The sequence below is a fragment of the Trachinotus anak genome, unplaced genomic scaffold (genome assembly GCF_046630095.1).
Source record: "Trachinotus anak isolate AG129_WGS33_773 ecotype Australia unplaced genomic scaffold, CSIRO_AGI_Tana_v1 ptg000040l, whole genome shotgun sequence".
In the NCBI taxonomy this organism is placed as follows: Eukaryota; Metazoa; Chordata; class Actinopteri; order Carangiformes; family Carangidae; genus Trachinotus; species Trachinotus anak.
In genome coordinates this window covers 271,704-290,000 of record NW_027273891.1, presented here as the reverse complement: position 1 = coordinate 290,000, position 18,297 = coordinate 271,704, and the positions used below count along the sequence as shown (strand labels likewise).

General features: G+C 45.7%; 1 protein-coding gene across 4 annotated transcripts in view; it reads right to left on the bottom strand.

Moving 5' to 3' along the window:
- Positions 1-17,846, bottom strand: part of cdc14ab (cell division cycle 14Ab) — an 18,788-nt gene extending 942 nt beyond the window's left edge. Inside the window, exons 1-16 of one of the 4 annotated variants that reach the window (XM_071472874.1) lie at positions 17,454-17,846; positions 16,450-16,540; positions 15,344-15,419; positions 12,929-13,021; positions 11,389-11,468; positions 9,342-9,408; positions 8,250-8,312; positions 7,633-7,720; positions 7,262-7,492; positions 5,853-5,991; positions 3,246-3,411; positions 2,652-2,752; positions 2,402-2,449; positions 1,808-1,936; positions 1,286-1,631; positions 1-73 (exon numbers count right to left, since the gene is read on the bottom strand). The exon at positions 1-73 is cut by the window's left edge and continues 942 nt beyond it. In XM_071472874.1, coding sequence (XP_071328975.1) covers positions 44-73; positions 1,286-1,631; positions 1,808-1,936; positions 2,402-2,449; positions 2,652-2,752; positions 3,246-3,411; positions 5,853-5,991; positions 7,262-7,492; positions 7,633-7,720; positions 8,250-8,312; positions 9,342-9,408; positions 11,389-11,468; positions 12,929-13,021; positions 15,344-15,419; positions 16,450-16,540; positions 17,454-17,550 — 1,845 coding nt within the window. In that variant the 5' untranslated portion in view covers positions 17,551-17,846 and the 3' untranslated portion in view covers positions 1-43. The other 3 variants (XM_071472876.1, XM_071472877.1, XM_071472878.1) reach the window with 3 other exon arrangements.
- Between the last annotated feature and the right edge of the window lie 451 nt (positions 17,847-18,297).

The following is an 18,297-nucleotide window of genomic DNA, read 5'->3' as shown; positions in this document are numbered from 1 at the left end:
GGGAGGATTGTGGGTAATGTGTCCTCAGGTGAAATGTGTAGTTTTAATACTGGATGTAGTCAGACTGAAGAGACTGAAAGACAAAGCATGAAAACATCACAAGGTCAGAGGTCACTGAAAACGAATCAATACTGTTCAATACAGACGTCACTGCAGAGACAGGGTCACTACAGCCGTTGATAACACCTGTGAGGTGTACAGACTCACCTTTAGCTGCTGCTCTGCAACCTGATTGGCTGCAGTCATGATGTTTGTTCAGGTCATTCACTGTCAGATCACACTCAGTGGTCAGTTTATTAGGGACACTGACCCTGGGTCAGTCTGTGCTGTGAGGTTTCTAATATTCTGTCCACATTTATATCAGTGAAGGCAGATAAATAACAGACACACCTGTCTGTGTGCTGCAGGGCAGTTCAACAGCACTACATGATCACAGGTGGATGAACACCCGGAAACAGCTGGAACACAGGACTATCCCAGGTGTTTCAGGTGTTCCTATTAAACTGACTGTATACACCCGAGCCACAACCTCCACTCTGGGCTGATGTCACTCTGAACACAATCTCAGCCAATCAGGTGAAGAGAGGAGCAGAGTCAGCTGAATGAAGGTAAAGGACAAAGACAACAGTGACTGCTGTGGTGATGCACAGATGCAAACAGATTCAGGACTCCCACGTCTCCTGGTTCAGGATCCTTTAAGACCACATGGGTTCAGTGGCTCAGGTGTGAACCTGTGTAACAAACCCTGAGCTGGTTCCTTTAACTCAGCAGCAGCTTCGTGTTAGTGACGCAGTGAAGTTAATGTGACAGAGTCCACAGCCTCCTGAGTGTGAGTGAACCTGCCTGATGAACACATGAATCATCCTGACAAGGTGTCTGTCATGTGGTGACACCTGGTCATGTGACCTGTGTGACTGAGCAGATGAAGAGTTTAAATTCAATGAGAAGAGCAAGAGTCAGAGTCAACTGTGACACCACCACCACTGTTGTTGTTGTTGTTCTTCTGTTATGTAAAGACGAAGCTCTGAAGGTTGTTCCTGTCAGCAGGTGAGTAAGTGAATCATTTCTTGATCATTTATAATCATTATTAGTAGTAAAACTAATGACACATTGATCACACTGTGGTTTGAGGATTAGACAGAGAGAAGCAGCTGGTGAAAACTACAGACAGGAGCCTGCACCTGAGCAGTGAAGACACCTGTCCAGTGTGTTAGTGATGTCAGAACAAAGAGAACCAATCAGCACAGAGGGGTGGGTTGAGCTGCTGCTGGGTCAGAGGACTTACAGGTATAGAGCGGCTCAGGTAGCGTCCTGACGGGCCCTTCATAGCGCTGTAAGGCCCGGGGCCCCTATAGGGGCTGAAGCCCTGAGGCCCCGGTTGGATGAAGCTTTTCCCTGCAGGAGGCGCCGCGGAGCCACCGTACAGACCGCTGTTGTTGTTCACCTCCTGCTGCATGCTTCGAAGGCCATTACCATAGCGACTGAGAGGGGGTGGGGCCATAGAAGAGGGGGAGGGGCTGAGAGACACAGAGGAAGAGGGGGGAGGAGAGTAGGGAGTCTTCCTGTCCTCCTCCATGTCTGTGGCGTACAGATCACTGAGAGAGCTGGCCAATCGAGAGCTGAGAGCTGAGCTGAGGGGGCGGGGCATCACATACAACACACATGACCAACATTATACTACAACACATACTGTGACAACATCCTGCTGATCCTGGATCAGAAAAAAACTGATCACCTTATATAAGACTCAGTGAGTCAGGCTTCTCAAAAACTTAAAAGACCTCAGGAAGCTGGTGGTGACACTGACCTCCTGATGTTTGACGCCGACGATGGCGGACTTCTCCCAATCCTCTTGGCTGCAGCAGAAGCAGAGGATGCTGGGAACTTGGAGGATTTGAGAGGGGAGGAGGGGCCCTGACCCAGCCCCATCGACAGCCTGAAGATAAAGACACACACACACACACACACACACACACACACACACACACACACACAATATCAGCTCTTTGTCCACTGTGTCTGCAGATCTAAAGTCCAACAGGAGAAAGCTCCCAGGCTGAGAAGAAACAACCTCAGAGATGCAGCGTGCCTTAGTTTTGTGTTTGGGTTGAGAAACAACAAGAAGGTCAGACCTCAGACACCCAGACCTCAGAGATCCAGACCTCAGAGACCCAGACATTAGAGACCCAGACCTCAGAGATCTGCTGCTGCTGGTCTACATGTAACCACAAGGACCTGGGTCTGGGTCCTGAATGTGACGAGGAGACAGGGTGAAGACAGACTGAAGTGACATGTGGCTGCACCCTGACTGTGTCCTGTGTCTGTGTGATGGTGTGGCCTGCAGCTGTCAAAGGACTGAGCACAGTGTTCAGAAGTCAGAGGTCAGAGGTCAGAGTGGTACCTGAGTGGCTGAGAGGCTGATCTGCTGTGCATCTTCATCTCCTCCACTCTGAAAGAAAACACATCAGTTTACATCCACAGCTCCTCCTCAGTGAGAAACGATTCATTCACTCAACACTTTCACATGTTTGACAGTTTGATGGAAACAGGACTGAACACGTCGCAGCCTCCAGTGGTTTAAGAAAACCAGCCTGAGGGTTAGGGTTAGAGCTGCTCTGTTAGAGGTTCTCTCCCGGTTCTGGTTCTGGTACCTCAGAGCTCCGGTGGTGGCGGGACGGGGGGGGCGTCGACTCTTTAAGGCTCTCAGTTTGTCTCCCTGAGTCAGACCCAGACCGCTGTCTGTTACCTCACTCTGGAGGAGAAAACAAACGCACCCTGAGATTAGAAACAGAGCGTGAAGCATGTGTTTCCTCAGGTATGTACTGTGTGTGTGTGTGTGCGTGTGTGTGTGTGTGTGAGTGTGTGAACGTGTACGTGTACTTGCTACATAGTAAGGACCAAAAAAAGTATTTTACTAACAGAGTGAGGACATTTTGGGAAAGTGAGGACATTTTGGCCGGTCCTCACTTTTTGAGACACCTTCAAATCACATGTTGAGGGTTAAGACTTGGTTTCAGAGTTATGGTTAGAATTAGGTTTAGGTTAAGGTCAGGGTCAGGGTTAGGGTTAGGCTCTCAGGTGTGATGGTTAAGGTTAGGGTAAGGGGCTAGGGAATGCATTATGTCAATGAGTGTCCTCACAAAGATAGAAGTACAAGTATGTGTGTGTGTGTGTCTGTGAGTGTGTGTCTGTGTGTGAGTGTGAGTGTGTGTGAGTTTGTGTCTGTGTGTGAGTGTGTGTACGACCTCCTGCAGATGGTCTGAGCTCGGAGATCTGCACATGTTGCTGTTGTGGGCGGGGCTTAAAGTGAGGTCATCCATACTGGTGATGAGATGAGACACCACCCTCTCCTCCAGCTTGGCCTTCTGGGAACGTTCGCTGTCACCTAGCAACCACAGAGCTGCCTGCTTCCTGTTAACACAAACACAGGGTCAGGTCACCTCACCTTTTTCAGATTAGTTGAGACTCAGTGACAGAACGAACCCTGGTCAGTTTTTAGACGGATCAGAGCTCGTCTCATCCTCCGATCCTCACGTCTGACACTCTGAATCTTCTCTTATGTCGACGGTTGATGAGGTTATCCAGTGGTTCCACAGGTCCGGCTCAGTGGAGTCCAGCTGAACATCACGGACACTGAGTGTTGAAGTTAATATCTGCTGTGAGTTAAAACTCTGGAGGAGCCAGGACTGTGTCTGTTAGGACCACGTGTCTTTATGTCTGGATCCCTGTGCACTGATCTGCTCCTGGGACCTGATCCTGCTCTTGTTCTGGTGTCAGCTGCTGAGTTTATGGTATTAGAGTACAGCTGAATGACTGTGTGGCCCAGAGGAGCTGGTTCTACGCTCCAGGACAGGTGTTCAGGGAAGCAGCAACTGGTGAGGGCGGGTGGACCTGGAGGAATATGTGTCATCTGTTTGTGGATACATCAGCAAATGCATTGATGACATCACCACCAGGAAAATAACCATCTGTCCCAATCAGAAACCCTGGCTGAGCGGAGGGGTGCGGTCTCTTCTGAAGGCACGAGATGCAGTGGCACTGAGAGCAGCGAGGGGGGAACTGGAAGCTGGCATCAAAAGGGAAAAGGCTGTTTATGCCCTTAGGATACAGGGTCATTTTTCCACCATGACCCCCGGAGCATGTGGAAGGGCATGAAGAGCATCACGGACTACAAAGGGAGGGATGCCGAATGCCCTCGGGACCCATCTCTCCCTGATACTCTCAACACCTTCTATGCCCGCTTCGAGTCCTCCAACTCCTCCCAAAGCACCAGGCTCACACTCCCACCAGGTGAGATGCAAAGCAGCAGGCCCGGACAACATCCCGGGACAGGTACTGAGAGATTGTGCATCTCACTCTCCCAAGCTGTGGACGCTCAAGACGTCGACTATCGTTCCGGTGCACTGTGAAAAGCATGAATGACTATCGTCCCGCACCCATAAAGGACACTATCAAATGCTCTGCAAGGTACCTGAGCAATCATACAGTGAAGTTTGCAGATGACACGGCTGTGGTTGGACTGATCTCTGGAAGAACTTGTGGACTGGTGCAGAGCAATCCCTGCATCAATGTGGGGAAGACTAAGGAGATGGTTGTGGACTTCAGGAAGAGAGGCCACACCCCCCTCCCCTCGTCATCAAAGGAGCAGCTGTGGAGATGGTGCCCAACTTCAAATACCTGGGCCTGTCCTGACCTCCTTTTATGGGTGTGTGGTGGGGAAAATACTGAGATCCTCCATCACTGGGTGGTATGGGAGCTGCTCTGCTGCTGACAGGACGGCGCTGCAACGGGTGGTTATCTGCTCGAAAAATAACCAACAGCAGCTTCCCTTCCTTGGAAGACATTTATTTCAGCAGGTGCAGGAGCAGAGGGTCATGTATCATGAAGGACCCCACCCACCCGGCACATGAACGATTCACCCCCCTCCCCTCAGGCAGGAGGGTGCGCAGCCTCAAAGCCAGAACAACTAAGCTAATGTGCGGCTTCTTCCTAGAGGCTGTGAGGTTTATGAACTCTCTGGCTTAAGTCTATACTCTGCACTTTGTACTGCTGCAACTGTATGTGGCTTTGATGCACTACACACTATACACTTGGTTTTTTAACGTTTTTTAATGTTCGTCATGGGCGTTTAGGTTATTTAATAATTTATTTTAGGGTCTATCTTTAAATGTTATCCATTTTGTACACTGGTGGACCTGGGTAATGAATTTCACATGTCTGAATGACAATAAAACTGAAACTGACAAACCAGCATCAGAGCTGTGCTGTGTTTTAACCTGCTGCCTGTGGATCTGATTTGGGACCAGAATCATTCTGGATCATGAATGAAAACAGAGTCAGACCAGGACCAGGACTCTGAGGACAGCTGATTGGTTTATGTGACACTGTGTTTCTGGGGTCCTGGTCTGAGTCCTGGAGGCCAACACAAACACTGACTGGTACCAGACGCTGCTACAACACGGAAACTGTTCACAAAGACACACACACACACACACACACACACACACACGATAATCTGACCTGTGTGAACTGCTCAGGGTCAAAGGTCACATTCAGCTTCTTTAACACTGAACCTGTTGTTCTTCTCTGCACAGTGACAGACACATAAGTCTTCTCAAGGACTTTACTCACTGGGGATGGGGGGGGGTTTCCTACCCCCCCTTCCCCTTTGTTGTTCAGACAGAGAAGAGCAGCAGTGGGTGGAGTCACCAGATGTGGTTTATGACAGAGCACGTCAGGTGAGACAGGCAGCATCTGTACATGAAGCTGCCCACCGTCCTTGTTTCTCTGTAATCAATCAAAACCTGGATCCTCCCCTCACTGACCCCAAACACCCAATCAGAGAGACTCACTCTTCCAGGAAGTTCTGCTGTGGTCCAATCACAGAGCCCGGTCTGCAGATCCTGATCCAGGCGATGGTCTCACCTGCTGTGAAGCGGTAATGCTTCATCAGGTAACAGCCAATCAGAGTGCCCGTCCTGCCCAAACCAGCTGACAGAGAGACAGAGGTTAACGTGAGTGTGACAGTGAACAGAGCAGCTGATAAACAGTCCACTGACCCTGATCTGACCAACAGTCCACCATCTTTACTCTCCACTCAGTGACCCAGGCCTGTGATAACAACCTGTCTGTTCACACATTCATGTTCCAGCTGTTTCCTGTCACAGTGACATCATTAAACTGTGAGCTTATGGAGGGAACCTGATCCTGGACCTGGACCTGGACCTGGACCTGATCCTGAGCCATGATGTCACTGTTTGATTCATTTCACAGACAAACTGAGTCTGATTAGTATCAATAACAACAGAATCTATTCTAATCAAAAAGGCTGGGTCTCACACTGTCAACATATTAATAATAATAATAATAAAGTCCGTTCCCTCAAACATCTCATTGATGATGTCACACTGTCTCTTTGTCTTTGTTGTATTTAAATTAGAGCAAATGGTGAAAATGTCTCTTTAGCTTCAACCACAGATAAAACCTGAGCTTTAATGAATCAGAGTCTCTGGTCTGTCTGTCTCCAGTCAGTCTGTCTGTCTCCGGTCCGTCTGTCTATCTCCAGTCCGTCTCTCTCCTGTCTGTCTGTCTGTCTGTCTCTGGTCTGTCTCCAGACACACACAGGTGAGTGTCTACCTGCACCTCAGGTTTTAACACACAGAGACAAGCTGCAGCTTCCTGTGTCGGAGCAGACTCTGTAATGATCTGTTGGTGCAGCTGCTCCTCTCCTGCAGCCTTTGTCTGCTCACGCTCACCTGGTCACATGTTTACATGTCAGACTGATGGAGCTTCACTTAAACTGCATAATAAATCTGAGGAGGCGGGTTTGTCTCCATCAGTGGAACCACTGAGGTGAGGATGAGGAGGAGGAGGGCTGATGAAGATGGTTCATGTAAACACTGACTTTGTGTTTTCACTGTGAGCTGACAGAGACAGTCAGAGGAAGCAGACGCCCTCTGCTGGACAGGATGGACAGAAGAAGAGGGAGGACAGAGAGAACCTGTCAGGACAACAGCTGACACAGTCAATTAATCAATTAGTCAGTGCCTCAGATATCATCGTATTTTGATAAACGACTTCATGTAAATGTCTCTCAGTTCTCTGTTTCCTCTGACGTCCTCTTGAACTCTGGGAAACTGAGTCGGACATTTTTATACAACTTTCTGATCAAATGAATAATAAGTTAATTAAAAATGTGCCGATTGTTCAGTAAAGAAAACAACGGTGAGCTGCAGCTCTGACCAGGACAGGATGTCCTCACCCTTGCAGTGGACGGCCACCGCTCCATCCGTGCTCTCACTGATGTGCAGGAAGCGGCGAGTGATCATGTCGCTGGGCGTGCTGCCGTCTAAGAAGAAGAGGTCGTAGTGGTCAAAGCCAGCGTCGGTGAAACGTTTAGAGTCATAGATCTTTTTGTTCAGACGGATGATGGTTGTCACGTTGTGTTTCCTGAAATACGGGAAGTAAGCTTCAGGGGCGTGGAGAGGGTAACCTGCAGGGGGCGGAGCCAGCACAGGTGTTAGAGCCGAGTTCAGGCACTATGAATCAAACTGAGGTGGGTGTGGGACAGTACCTCTGTGATGTCATATAAATCTGTTCCACAGGCAGCAGCTTGTATCTCTGTTAACTCACCATTCTCTATCTTAGTTTTAGGATGAGGTCCGCTGAAGGCCAGGAACTTCCCCGGGACAATCCAGTTCAGATCTCCGTTCTCCACCCGCTGTGAACACAGACAGGTCAGAGGATGGAGAACATGACGGAGGTCAGACTGACTGGTCCTGTCATCAAACAGTAGCTGATTGTGATGGTGTGAACATTACACTGATCCTCCTGAGGGGGGCGCAACAGTCTCATACAGCACAGAACAGCTCTCCTCTGTGTCCCGAACCTCCAGAGACTGAACTGGACCAGCTGCTCTCTAAAAATTGTGTCTCACTCTCACTGTCTCTCTGCCTCTGATGTCTTCAGTCTGATCAAACATTTCTTTTATTATCTTCTTACATCTTGTTTTTCTCTGATCATCTCATTTTCCTCAAAGTCTGAACTGAGTTTGGTGAAACCTGTGAGTTTTTGCTGGTCTAATAAGAAACTGAGGTGACCTGCTGAAACATCAACAGGTTCTTCTTCTGTCTAAATAATTGATTGGGAGTGTGCAGCTCAGCAGCATACAGGAGGAACACTGACTGCTGCTGGGTTCACTCTGTACAAGTGTTCCAGCAGCTTGTCCTGGTCCTGGTCCTGGTCATTACCTCGTAGTGTTCATACTCATCCACGTCGAAGGTCTCAAAGTCAAAGAAGCCGTGCTGCAAAGCCTGAAACACACAAACAGCTCAGACTGAACAACACGAAAAATATGAAGTCAGAGTCAGTACTTCCTGTCAGATTCTGTTCTCAATGACTGTCCTTACTGTGGTTTAAAGGTTTGTGTCTAACAGCCTTTAAATGTTCCTGTTATGTTTTATTCTCTTCTAAGTCACAATCTCTTTGTCCAAACTCCTGCTCGTCATAATGACTTTTTAAGTTACTGAAATACCAACATCAACGGCTCATTCTTGTTTCATGTGGAATCTGTTCTACACCACAGGCTGGTGGTTAAAGGTCAGTGGAGGACGATCATCTGTTTCTCTGAGACTTCACTTCCTTCATGTTTTCATACATGTTCCCCTGTTGATGGTGAACAACTGGCTGCCTTCTCTCCCCTACAGTACAACTGCTCCTTATTCTGACACACACACACACACACACACACACACACACACACACACACACATGTTATGTAACAGTAAACTGGACCCTGTCTGCAGTTCAGACCTGTTGGTTCAGACTTTAACATCTCTAATGTTTCTGTGAACTCGATGCTGAGAAGCTTTCATCATTTAAACACAGTCTGTAACTTCTGCCTCTCTCAGTCAAAACAATAACAAAAGACAGTGTTTAATGGTGTCATGAAGCAGTGTGGGATCATGGGAGTTGTAGTCTCCTCCTGGTCTGGATCCTTCAGTGTCAGAGGTTCAAGAGGTTTTGACCTGGAGCGGAATTCTCCACAGAGTCTCCTCCTCTCCACAACAACCAGTAAAAACACTGAATCAAACTGTTTCACATTTAAAGTCACTGATTGGTCGACACTGTTCAGTGACACAGGACGTTGCTGATTGGCTGCAGCTGAGCTGTCTAACATTTCCTCAGCTTGTTTCTCTGATAACTTCAGATCCAAACAACACACTAATGGGAAATGGAATGTTTGATTTCCACTGTAGAAACAACGACAGAGTTCAGCTGCTGGAGGAGTCAGGCTGTAACGTTCCTACATGTTTCTTGTTTGTCTGCGTTGATGAACTCACCTTCCTGATGCCCTGAAGACAGTCGAGCAGGGTGAGGTTGTAACTGCTCTTTCCAAAGGAAGCATCCCTGAGACAGAGAGAGAGAGAGAGAGAGAGAGAGAGAGAGAGAGAGAGAGAGAGAGAGAGAGAGAGAGAGAATGAGAATGAGAATGAGAATGTCAAATTCAATGAAGATGATCAGTTTGAAGTTCTATAGGATCACTAAACTGCAAACATAAACCAGTGAGGAAGAAATTTCTGATGGCTCACAGAGGAGGAGCTGCAGCTGACAGTGAGAGCTCTGTCTGTCACCAGCAGGTCCAGGCTGCAGCAGGCTGTGGATCAGTACTCCAGATCAGTGCCTCCAGACCAAAAGACATCTGACACAGTCAGATAGAGTCAGGTACAATCAGGTACAGTCAGACACAGTCAGGTATAGTCAGACACATTCAGACACAATCAGGTACAGTCAGATAGAGTCAGGTACAGTCAGATACAGGTGTGTTGTGTCCTGCTTTTCCAGGTGTAAACTGTCCTCAGGAGTCTGAACTTGGTGGTCCTCTGTTTTCCTCCAGCTTCATCAAAACCTGGATCAGTTTCTGGTTTTTAACACAAAGCTGGAGTGTTGCACCAGTCCGTGACATCATTACATCATAGATCAGACGATCAGTTTACACCTGAGGCAGCAGAGAGCTCTCATGACATCAGCAGCTCACCTGGACACACCTGTTCTTCTTCATGTTTATAAATATATGTAATAAAATATCTCCCAGTGATGATGAACTGGAACCAACACTGAAGTGAAAGATGAGGAGAAGGATTTTTCTGTTGTGTCAGTGTTGTATAGTTGTTGTCCTCAGTGTGGACATGTCTTCAGTGTGTGAATCTTCATTATCACAGCAGTGTCAGACTCTCACTCAGTTTATATACCACTCACCTCATCAGTGACAGATTCCATCACACAGGGAGGGGCAGTCTCGCCACCAACATCATATATCACATTTAATAAACTAAATGTAATGAGCCAGTTTATGAATTAATACGTTCAAATACATCTTCATCTGCTTTGAACACACATTCACTTTACTGTGACAAAGAAAAACTCACATTTGAAAAACTTGGACAAAAATGTGTAAAATTCACTTAAACAATGAATCAATTATCACAATTTCCAACAGACTGACTGGATATCACAGGTGTTAGCTGAAAACAGATAACAACATCAGACACACCTGTACAGACGTGTGTGTTCACCTCTGTCAGCACAACCACTAATCAACATCTTCTGACTGTATCACATGAGGAGATACTGACACCTCAAACCTCAGAGACAGGAAGTTCATGCTGGTTCTTCACTCAGGTTAAATGGACACACGTTTACTGTAAAATAAACAGTACAAGTATTTCTCTCTGCTCTCAGCCAATCAGTGACCACCTCAGTGCGGGGGGGTGGGGAGGTGGGTTCTCATGTTTAATCCATTGGCAGCCTGCAGAGCCTAACAGCCTAACAGAGCTGCTGTTATATAACGACTCAGTGTGTGTCTGTGGTGACAACAAAAAGCCCTTTATCCTCCAGACACAGACACAGACACACACAGACACAGACACACACACACACACACACACACACACACACACACACACACACACACACACACACACACGCCTCTCTCTTCTCTCAGTTGTGCCTCAGAAACAACAAACTTCAGCTTCAAACTAACTTTATTTGTCCTGTTTGCAGCAGCTGTCGACACTTTAACAGTTTCACACCGGAAACAAACACCTTCCTGAGGAGCAGAGTGGATAAGTACGATGCTACAGACTCCGTCAGACAGATATGCACTGCTGGAGTAGAAACAGAAAAACTCCATGATTTCTCCTCTGCTGTCATAACCTCTGACTCTTATCAGGTGGACGGATGTTGTGGAGGTCAGTGTATCTGCTGTACAAACAGTGAACACAGCAGCAAAGACTCTGAGCTGAAGGACCAGTTACTGTGTCCTCACAGGGTCAGAGGTCACCTCAGGACTCAGTCCTGTTTTAGTGCTGCTGCAGTGGACAGACTCACCTGAAGGGCAAGTAGGAGGCATTGGACCCAGAGGTCAGAGCTCTGTAGGCTTCTTCTGGAGTTTTCTTCAGGTAGATCACCTGAGACACAAACAGTAAGAACGCTGAGCTGCTGTTCACCACCTGCTCCACAGGTGAACAGATAATTATCAGAACCACTGTCAGTGTCTGTTGTTTGATGAACTTACACAGTAACATTAAGGCTGAGGTGAAAACCTTTTACAGCTGATTGACACATTAACAGTGTAGTTATAATGAAATCAGTTCAGTGTGTCAGTCGGTCTGACTGTATCACAGCCTGAAGCTTCTCTGTTCACACAGTCCACTTCTGTTTCAGCTGCTTCTACACCATCAAATATTCAACACACACACACACACACACACACAACACCACAGGACAGTGAGAGTGTGTGTGTGTGTGTGTGTGTGTGTCTGTGCGTGTCTGTGTGTGTGTGTCTACTGGATCAGGTGAATCTGTTCTACCTGTACTGATCATACCGTCAGTTTTGATACAACATCTGTGCAGCTGTGACATCAGAACAAACTGATCTAATACTCTGATGATCGACTGTAGGGCCTGGTGACAAGTTGATATCAATAATTACAAGCTCCAAGGAGGTGATGTCAGCACCTGTGTTTGTTCGTCAGCAGGAAAAAAACTGCTGAACCAATTTGACCCAGACTTGGTGGAGGACTGGGTCCTGGTCCAGAGAAGAACTCGTTATATTTTGTTGCTGATCTGGTTAAAGAGGTGGATCCAGGAGTTTTTCATCACTCATCTCAACATTGTGAAATTGGACATTTTTCAAAACCTTTGTTAATTTCTCAAGAAAAAATGTCATCACAGCTTGTGGATCAACACCTGCTACACTGACCTCGACAGCTGCTTCACCTTCATGTCCACAGAAAATACTCAATAATTTACTCTGATAAATCTGAAAAATGTGACGGCAACTGGTGGATAGATGAGTGAAGGCAGCTAATGCTAATGCTAACAGTCTGAAAGCACAGACTTGTTTTAGTCTGTTGACTCAGTGAATGGGGCCGTCCCCTGTTCACATGGTGGACCAGGTCCGTCAATGTTGATCCAGATGAAGATCATTTCAGAGTCAGAGGTCGTGACCTCTCCTCAGCACAGTCTCATGGTCATGTTGTTCTGGCCCTGCACCTGTCAGAAACCGGACCCTGCTGCTGTAGCCTGATAGGTTGACTGTGCAGGTGAGCACTGACCCAAACACAGATCATTTAATCAGGTTTTATCCTTTTATTATTCTTTAAGACAACCAGGCTCTAAGTTTTGGAACTACGGTTCCCATAATGCTTTAATGGATGTAAACAGAAAGTATAATGTTGCCATGGTTTCAGCAGCTGAATCAGTGTATCATGATGTTCAGATACATCACTGGAACACTGGAGGGACATCAGAGGTCCTGACATCATCAGGAAGTGAAGTCACACGTGTTTCATGTTCAGATCTGACTCAGAGACAGACTGAAGTCCTGGCTGAGTGTCTGCAATGACAAAGGAAGTGATGTACTCACAGCGTATCCTCCAATCAGCACGGCAGCATTGGATCTCTTCCTCTGGTCGAAGCTGGTGTAGTGAACAATTCGTTTCCTGGTCAGAGTGAAGGACTGCAGAGAAGAAGAAAACGAGCAGTGATGATTGGACGACGAGTCAATCAACAACTATCACAGTGCCTGAACCTGAAGACGTCACAGTGGTGGATATTCAGCACCACTCTATGACATTCAACAGTTCATGTGATGAGGTTAGTGAAAGAACAGTGTGACAGGATGAAGAGACAGATTCTCTCAGTGACCTGTTAAACATCCAGTCTGCTCTCATTAGTACCTCACTGACGCATGACCACTGTCCAGTTCGTTCACATGTTGAACCTTCACAAACGTCCGACTCTCAGAACCAGCTACAACCAGCTACCTGTCAGCAGGTTACTGACTGAGGATGGTGAGCTGACCACGTGAGGGCTCAGTGAGGGAGCAGAAACTGAGTTACACTACCTCCAACTCATCTGTGTCTGTTTGATACGTTTCAATGAGAAATCTAATGGTTACAAAAACACTGAGCGGGATGAGATGAGATAAGCAGTGTCGGTTGGAAACAGCCATGAAAGATGACAGCTGATGTTTTAGGATTTCCTCACCTGAGATAAGATTCCTGAGGTTAGTTAGGATTTGTTTCCACGCAGGAAAAGATCCTCCCTCGTTTCTGTGATACTTCACTGAAACATGACAGTAATCAATATCTTTGATCGGACAGAACGAGACATCTGAAGACATCAGGTGTGATGGGTGTTTTCCACAGCTCTGTGGTTGATAAAGCTTGAAATTAACAGTGAAGATAACTGTTAGCTGCAGCTCTTGTCATTTTTACAAGTTGTGAGTTTTACACTCGGCTGCTTGTAATTAAAGTTTAAATCATTTGATGTGAACGCAGCAAAAACAACATCCTGTACAGTTTTATACTAACAGGAAATGATGTCATACTTTGGCCAATGTCTGTCAAATGTCACAGTCCATTCAACTTGACAATTAGCAGAAAAAATATTTTTCAAAGGATTCAACAGTTGGTTTGATTTTTGTTTTGTTCCAGCTCCTCTGTACAGTGCATCATGGGAAAACAGTGTCCCTGTTCCAGACTTCAGATTAATTCTCAGTGTTTTTAGTCTGCTGTATTTCATTCTGGAGAAGGGACCAAACTAAGTTTACTCCCTGCAGACAGGTCAGATAAAAATCTTATGATTTGAGTGTGCTGCTGATGTTCTCCTAAAATGCATTGCAGTTAGCAAATGGAGCAGGTGATACAGAAAAAATGTCGTAAAAAAATCACTTTCATTTCTGTGAAGTTTAACTGACAACCGCTCATCCACTGTCAGAGATCCTGAATACAACAATTTAAAAAAAATAAATACTGTAGGGAAATAATATGAAGACACAGTCACTCTGATGTTTCTAGTGTGAAGACACTATGGACTACACCTGCAGAAATTAGAATGGAGTCTGGTGGGTTCAGCTTTAGTGTGAAACCAGGTGATGATGATCCAGCTCAGGATGGACTGCAGATCAGGACCAGGCTACTGATGTATGTGCATCATCATCATCATCATCATCATCATCATCATCATCATCATCATCAGCTCTGTCTTCCTCCCTGTGCCAGGACGCTTTGAACTGTGTCTCAGGTGTGTTTCACTTGGACAGGTACCACTGTCATCATGAAGTTTGTCAAACAAACATCAGCATGAGACTAATCAGGGTGGAAATCCAGACTGTCCGGTTGGCTGGTCGTCATGACAAATGACAACAGTCGACCAGAGGAATGTTATCACCATGGCAACAAAAGGCACACAACTCAAAACACAGAATGTTTTATAAGAGAGAGACAAACAGAAAAGTGTGTAACACTACAGATGGCAGTTTGTGACACACGTCCCGTCCCTCCCCCCAGTGAGCCAATGATCTGCTTTATAACCAAACAGGAAACATATCAAACCAGTTGGGTTGTTGCACATGTGCAGTAGAGATATATCCAAAGAGTAGGGGACCAAAGAGTTTGAAAACCTTTTTACAGGTGATTGTGTTGATGCAGTTTGTCATGTGACTCTCTCCATTCATTAAACAGGGCCTGAGCCTGTTAGCAACAGTGCTACACGCTACAGCTGCTGACACAACAAAACAACCTGACACTGAATCCTTAACACACAACACACGCTACAAAACATGTACAGTCTGACAACCAGCATCACACAGCTTCACAGTGACTGACTGATGATGTCAGAGCTAATGTTGATTCATGTTATTGGGTCATTGACTCGTCTGTGAAATTCATCAACTTGATTTTTGATTTTTAGTGATGTGTGATGTTGTGTCATGCTGCATCTGTCCTGTTGCATTCTGGGCATTCCTGTTCAGGGAGTGTCAGCAGCAGAAACTCACCTTCAGCTTCTTGTTGAGTTTGCAGCAGTATCGGTACAACATGGCCAGGTTCAGAGGACCGAAGTCTGCATAGAAGCTGGGGACAGAGGACACGGTGTAAATCTGTGTGTGTGTGTGTGTGTTATAGTTATAGCCTGTGCTTATATCCCCCAGAGCGTGATAGGAGCTGTAGTTTAAAAACTAAACTAAAAGTAAGAGGAAAGTGTCACAAATAGAGCTGAATGATGTGAAAAAAAAAATCATACTGGGATTATTTTGCAGAGACAGAGAGAGGGACACAGAGAGAGAGAGAGAGACAGAGGGGCAGACAGAGTGACAGAGAGAGAGAGAAAGAGAGACAGAGGGACAGACAGAGAGAGAGACAGAGAGAGAAAGAGAGACAGAGGGACAGAGAGAGAGAGACAGAGGGGCAGACAGAGTGACAGAGAGAGAGAGAAAGAGAGAGAGAGAGACAGAGACAGAGAGAGAGACAGAGAGACCGAGGGACAGACAGAGAGAGAGAGACAGACAGAGAGAGAGAGAGACAGAGACAGAGAGAGACAGAGAGAGAGAGACAGAGAGACAGACAGACAGAGAGAGAGAGAGAGAGAGAGAGAGAGAGAGAGAGAGAGAGAGAGAGAGAGAGAGAGACAGACAGACAGAGACAGAGAGAGAGAGAAAGAGAGAGAGACTCACGGCTCTGAGTGCGTGATCAGACCCTTCCTGGTCTAAATCATAGTGTCCTTCAGTTGAGCTGCTGAGTGCAGCTCAGTGACTGTGTTCACAGAGAGAGAGAGACACACAGAGAGACAGAGAGAGAGAGAGACACAGAGAGAGAGAGAGAGAGAGGGAGAGAGAGGGAGAGAGAGGGAGAGAGAGAGAGAGAGAGAGAGAGAGAGAGAGAGAGAGAGAGAGAGAGACACCGAGAACAGACAGAGCTGCTTCATGTTGAACTGAATAAATGAGCAGAGACAGACTCACTGACTAAAGACTCAGGAATGGTGTTTGCACTCATCTCTGAAGATACAGCACTGAAACCAACCTGCAGCATCGTCTGAGTAAAAACAGAGAGTGGCTCCTGAACACCCAGAATGCAGTGCAGCAGGTGCATCATGTGATCAACTTACTTTTCGTAGACAAACTCGTCGTCGGTGCAGAAGTAGTGAGTGTTGGCTGTGCTTTTAGGTTTACTGCGTAACGTGGCGAAGTACAGACGCTCTGAGAGAGAGAGAGAGAGAGACAGAGAGAAGTGATCAACACTGATCTATAACTGAATCCAGATCAGTTCTTCAGCTGCTCCTGTGTTCAAGCTTTTCAGATGTGGGATCAGATGTTTTAGTTAAACCTCTGCTCCATGTCACATCCAATAAATCATATAAATAATAATAACTCTAAAAACTGACACATCTGGAATAAACCTAAATCATTCTGAAATCATTTTCTGTCATTTGTGAGAATTTGACATTTTGAAGTCATAAAAAATAAAAACATTAACAATCAGAGAAGAAAACTGTTTTTATTCTAAACAAATAATTTTCTTTAACATATAAATCTGTTGTTAATATCAACACTAATCTAAAATTCATCTTTTAATTATAGTAGTCGTATTTTTTGGCTGATAAACTAATTTCTGATAAAATGTCAATATAATGAAAAAATCCTGTCTTGGATGACCAGAGTATAAAGTGAAGCTTTCACACACACCAGGATCAATGATCAAACTGATCAATTGTTTATCACAACTTTAACCAACAATATACTGAAGATCAGTAATTCCATGCATCCTTACAGTACAGACAGCTGTCACTGAAGGTTACCTGCTGTTTACATCCAGCTGTTTTCACTGTGTTCTGTTAACAACTGCAGTAACCATGGTGATGCGTTCAATCGACCTAACTACCTGATAAATAACCAATAATCTGCTGATCAGCAGATTAATAATAATATTCATAATAATATTAAATAATAATAAATATTTACCTTTAATTACGTTTTTACTTTGATGAAACTATTTATCTTCTGTGGACTCTGCTCCGTTTGACCGTTAAGGAACTCTTGGGTTTTTTTAAAGAAACTTTATTAAACTCTTCGATGCACCTGTTTGTACTTTCGTTAAACTCTGATCTTTTACCTTTGATAAACTCCGCGGCCCCCAGCAGCTCCGGGTCTTCGCTCATTCTGAACAGGGCAGACAGGACCGGGGAGTGCCGGACTCCCTCCCCCGTCATGGACCCCCCCTCCTCCCACAGCCGCAGAAACTTTACAAACTGCTAACAGCTAGCAGTTAGCGGCTAGCAGACTAGCAGCAGTCGAACACAGACTGTTTAAAAAGTTAAAAAGTTTGTCCTCAGTTTCCCATCAGTCCCCGCGACTGATCTTCAGTCACACAGGAACCTTTTCTACCGTTTTCGTTGTTTGCTTTTCCGTTTTTTAGCCGGTAAATCTTCCCGGGTTAGCATGTTAGTACATTAGCCACCAGCTGCTTGACGACGCTCTCGGAGTCTGAAACTCTGATTGACCGAATCCCTCTTTAAGACACGTTACCATAACAACGGAAGCCTCTCCCATAGCAACCACAGCCAATCAGCAACCACTACGCATCGTGCTGCCTTCGTGATCAGCTGGGAAATATGAGTAATGTAGCATTCAAGTGTTGACAGGAACGAAAGGATGTTTCCGAACTTGTACAGTGAAGTTACACATTTTAGACCAAAAACCTTCAGTTTGATCCCTGAGTGTTTCTCTCTTTCCTTACAGTTATCAGGTTTATTCACTGGTTTTATTTTGATTGAGCCGTTTTAATGGCAGTGTGGTCCTGTTTTTAAAACACCATTAATTTGAAAGGTACCATATAAGTAAAGTTTATAATTATTTATTAATTAATTTCCAAGTTTTTCACTGTTTTTTTCAAGCTTGGCAGTGATGAAGATGAATAGAGAAACTAAAAATCTATTCACAGTTTATTTTGTAAATTA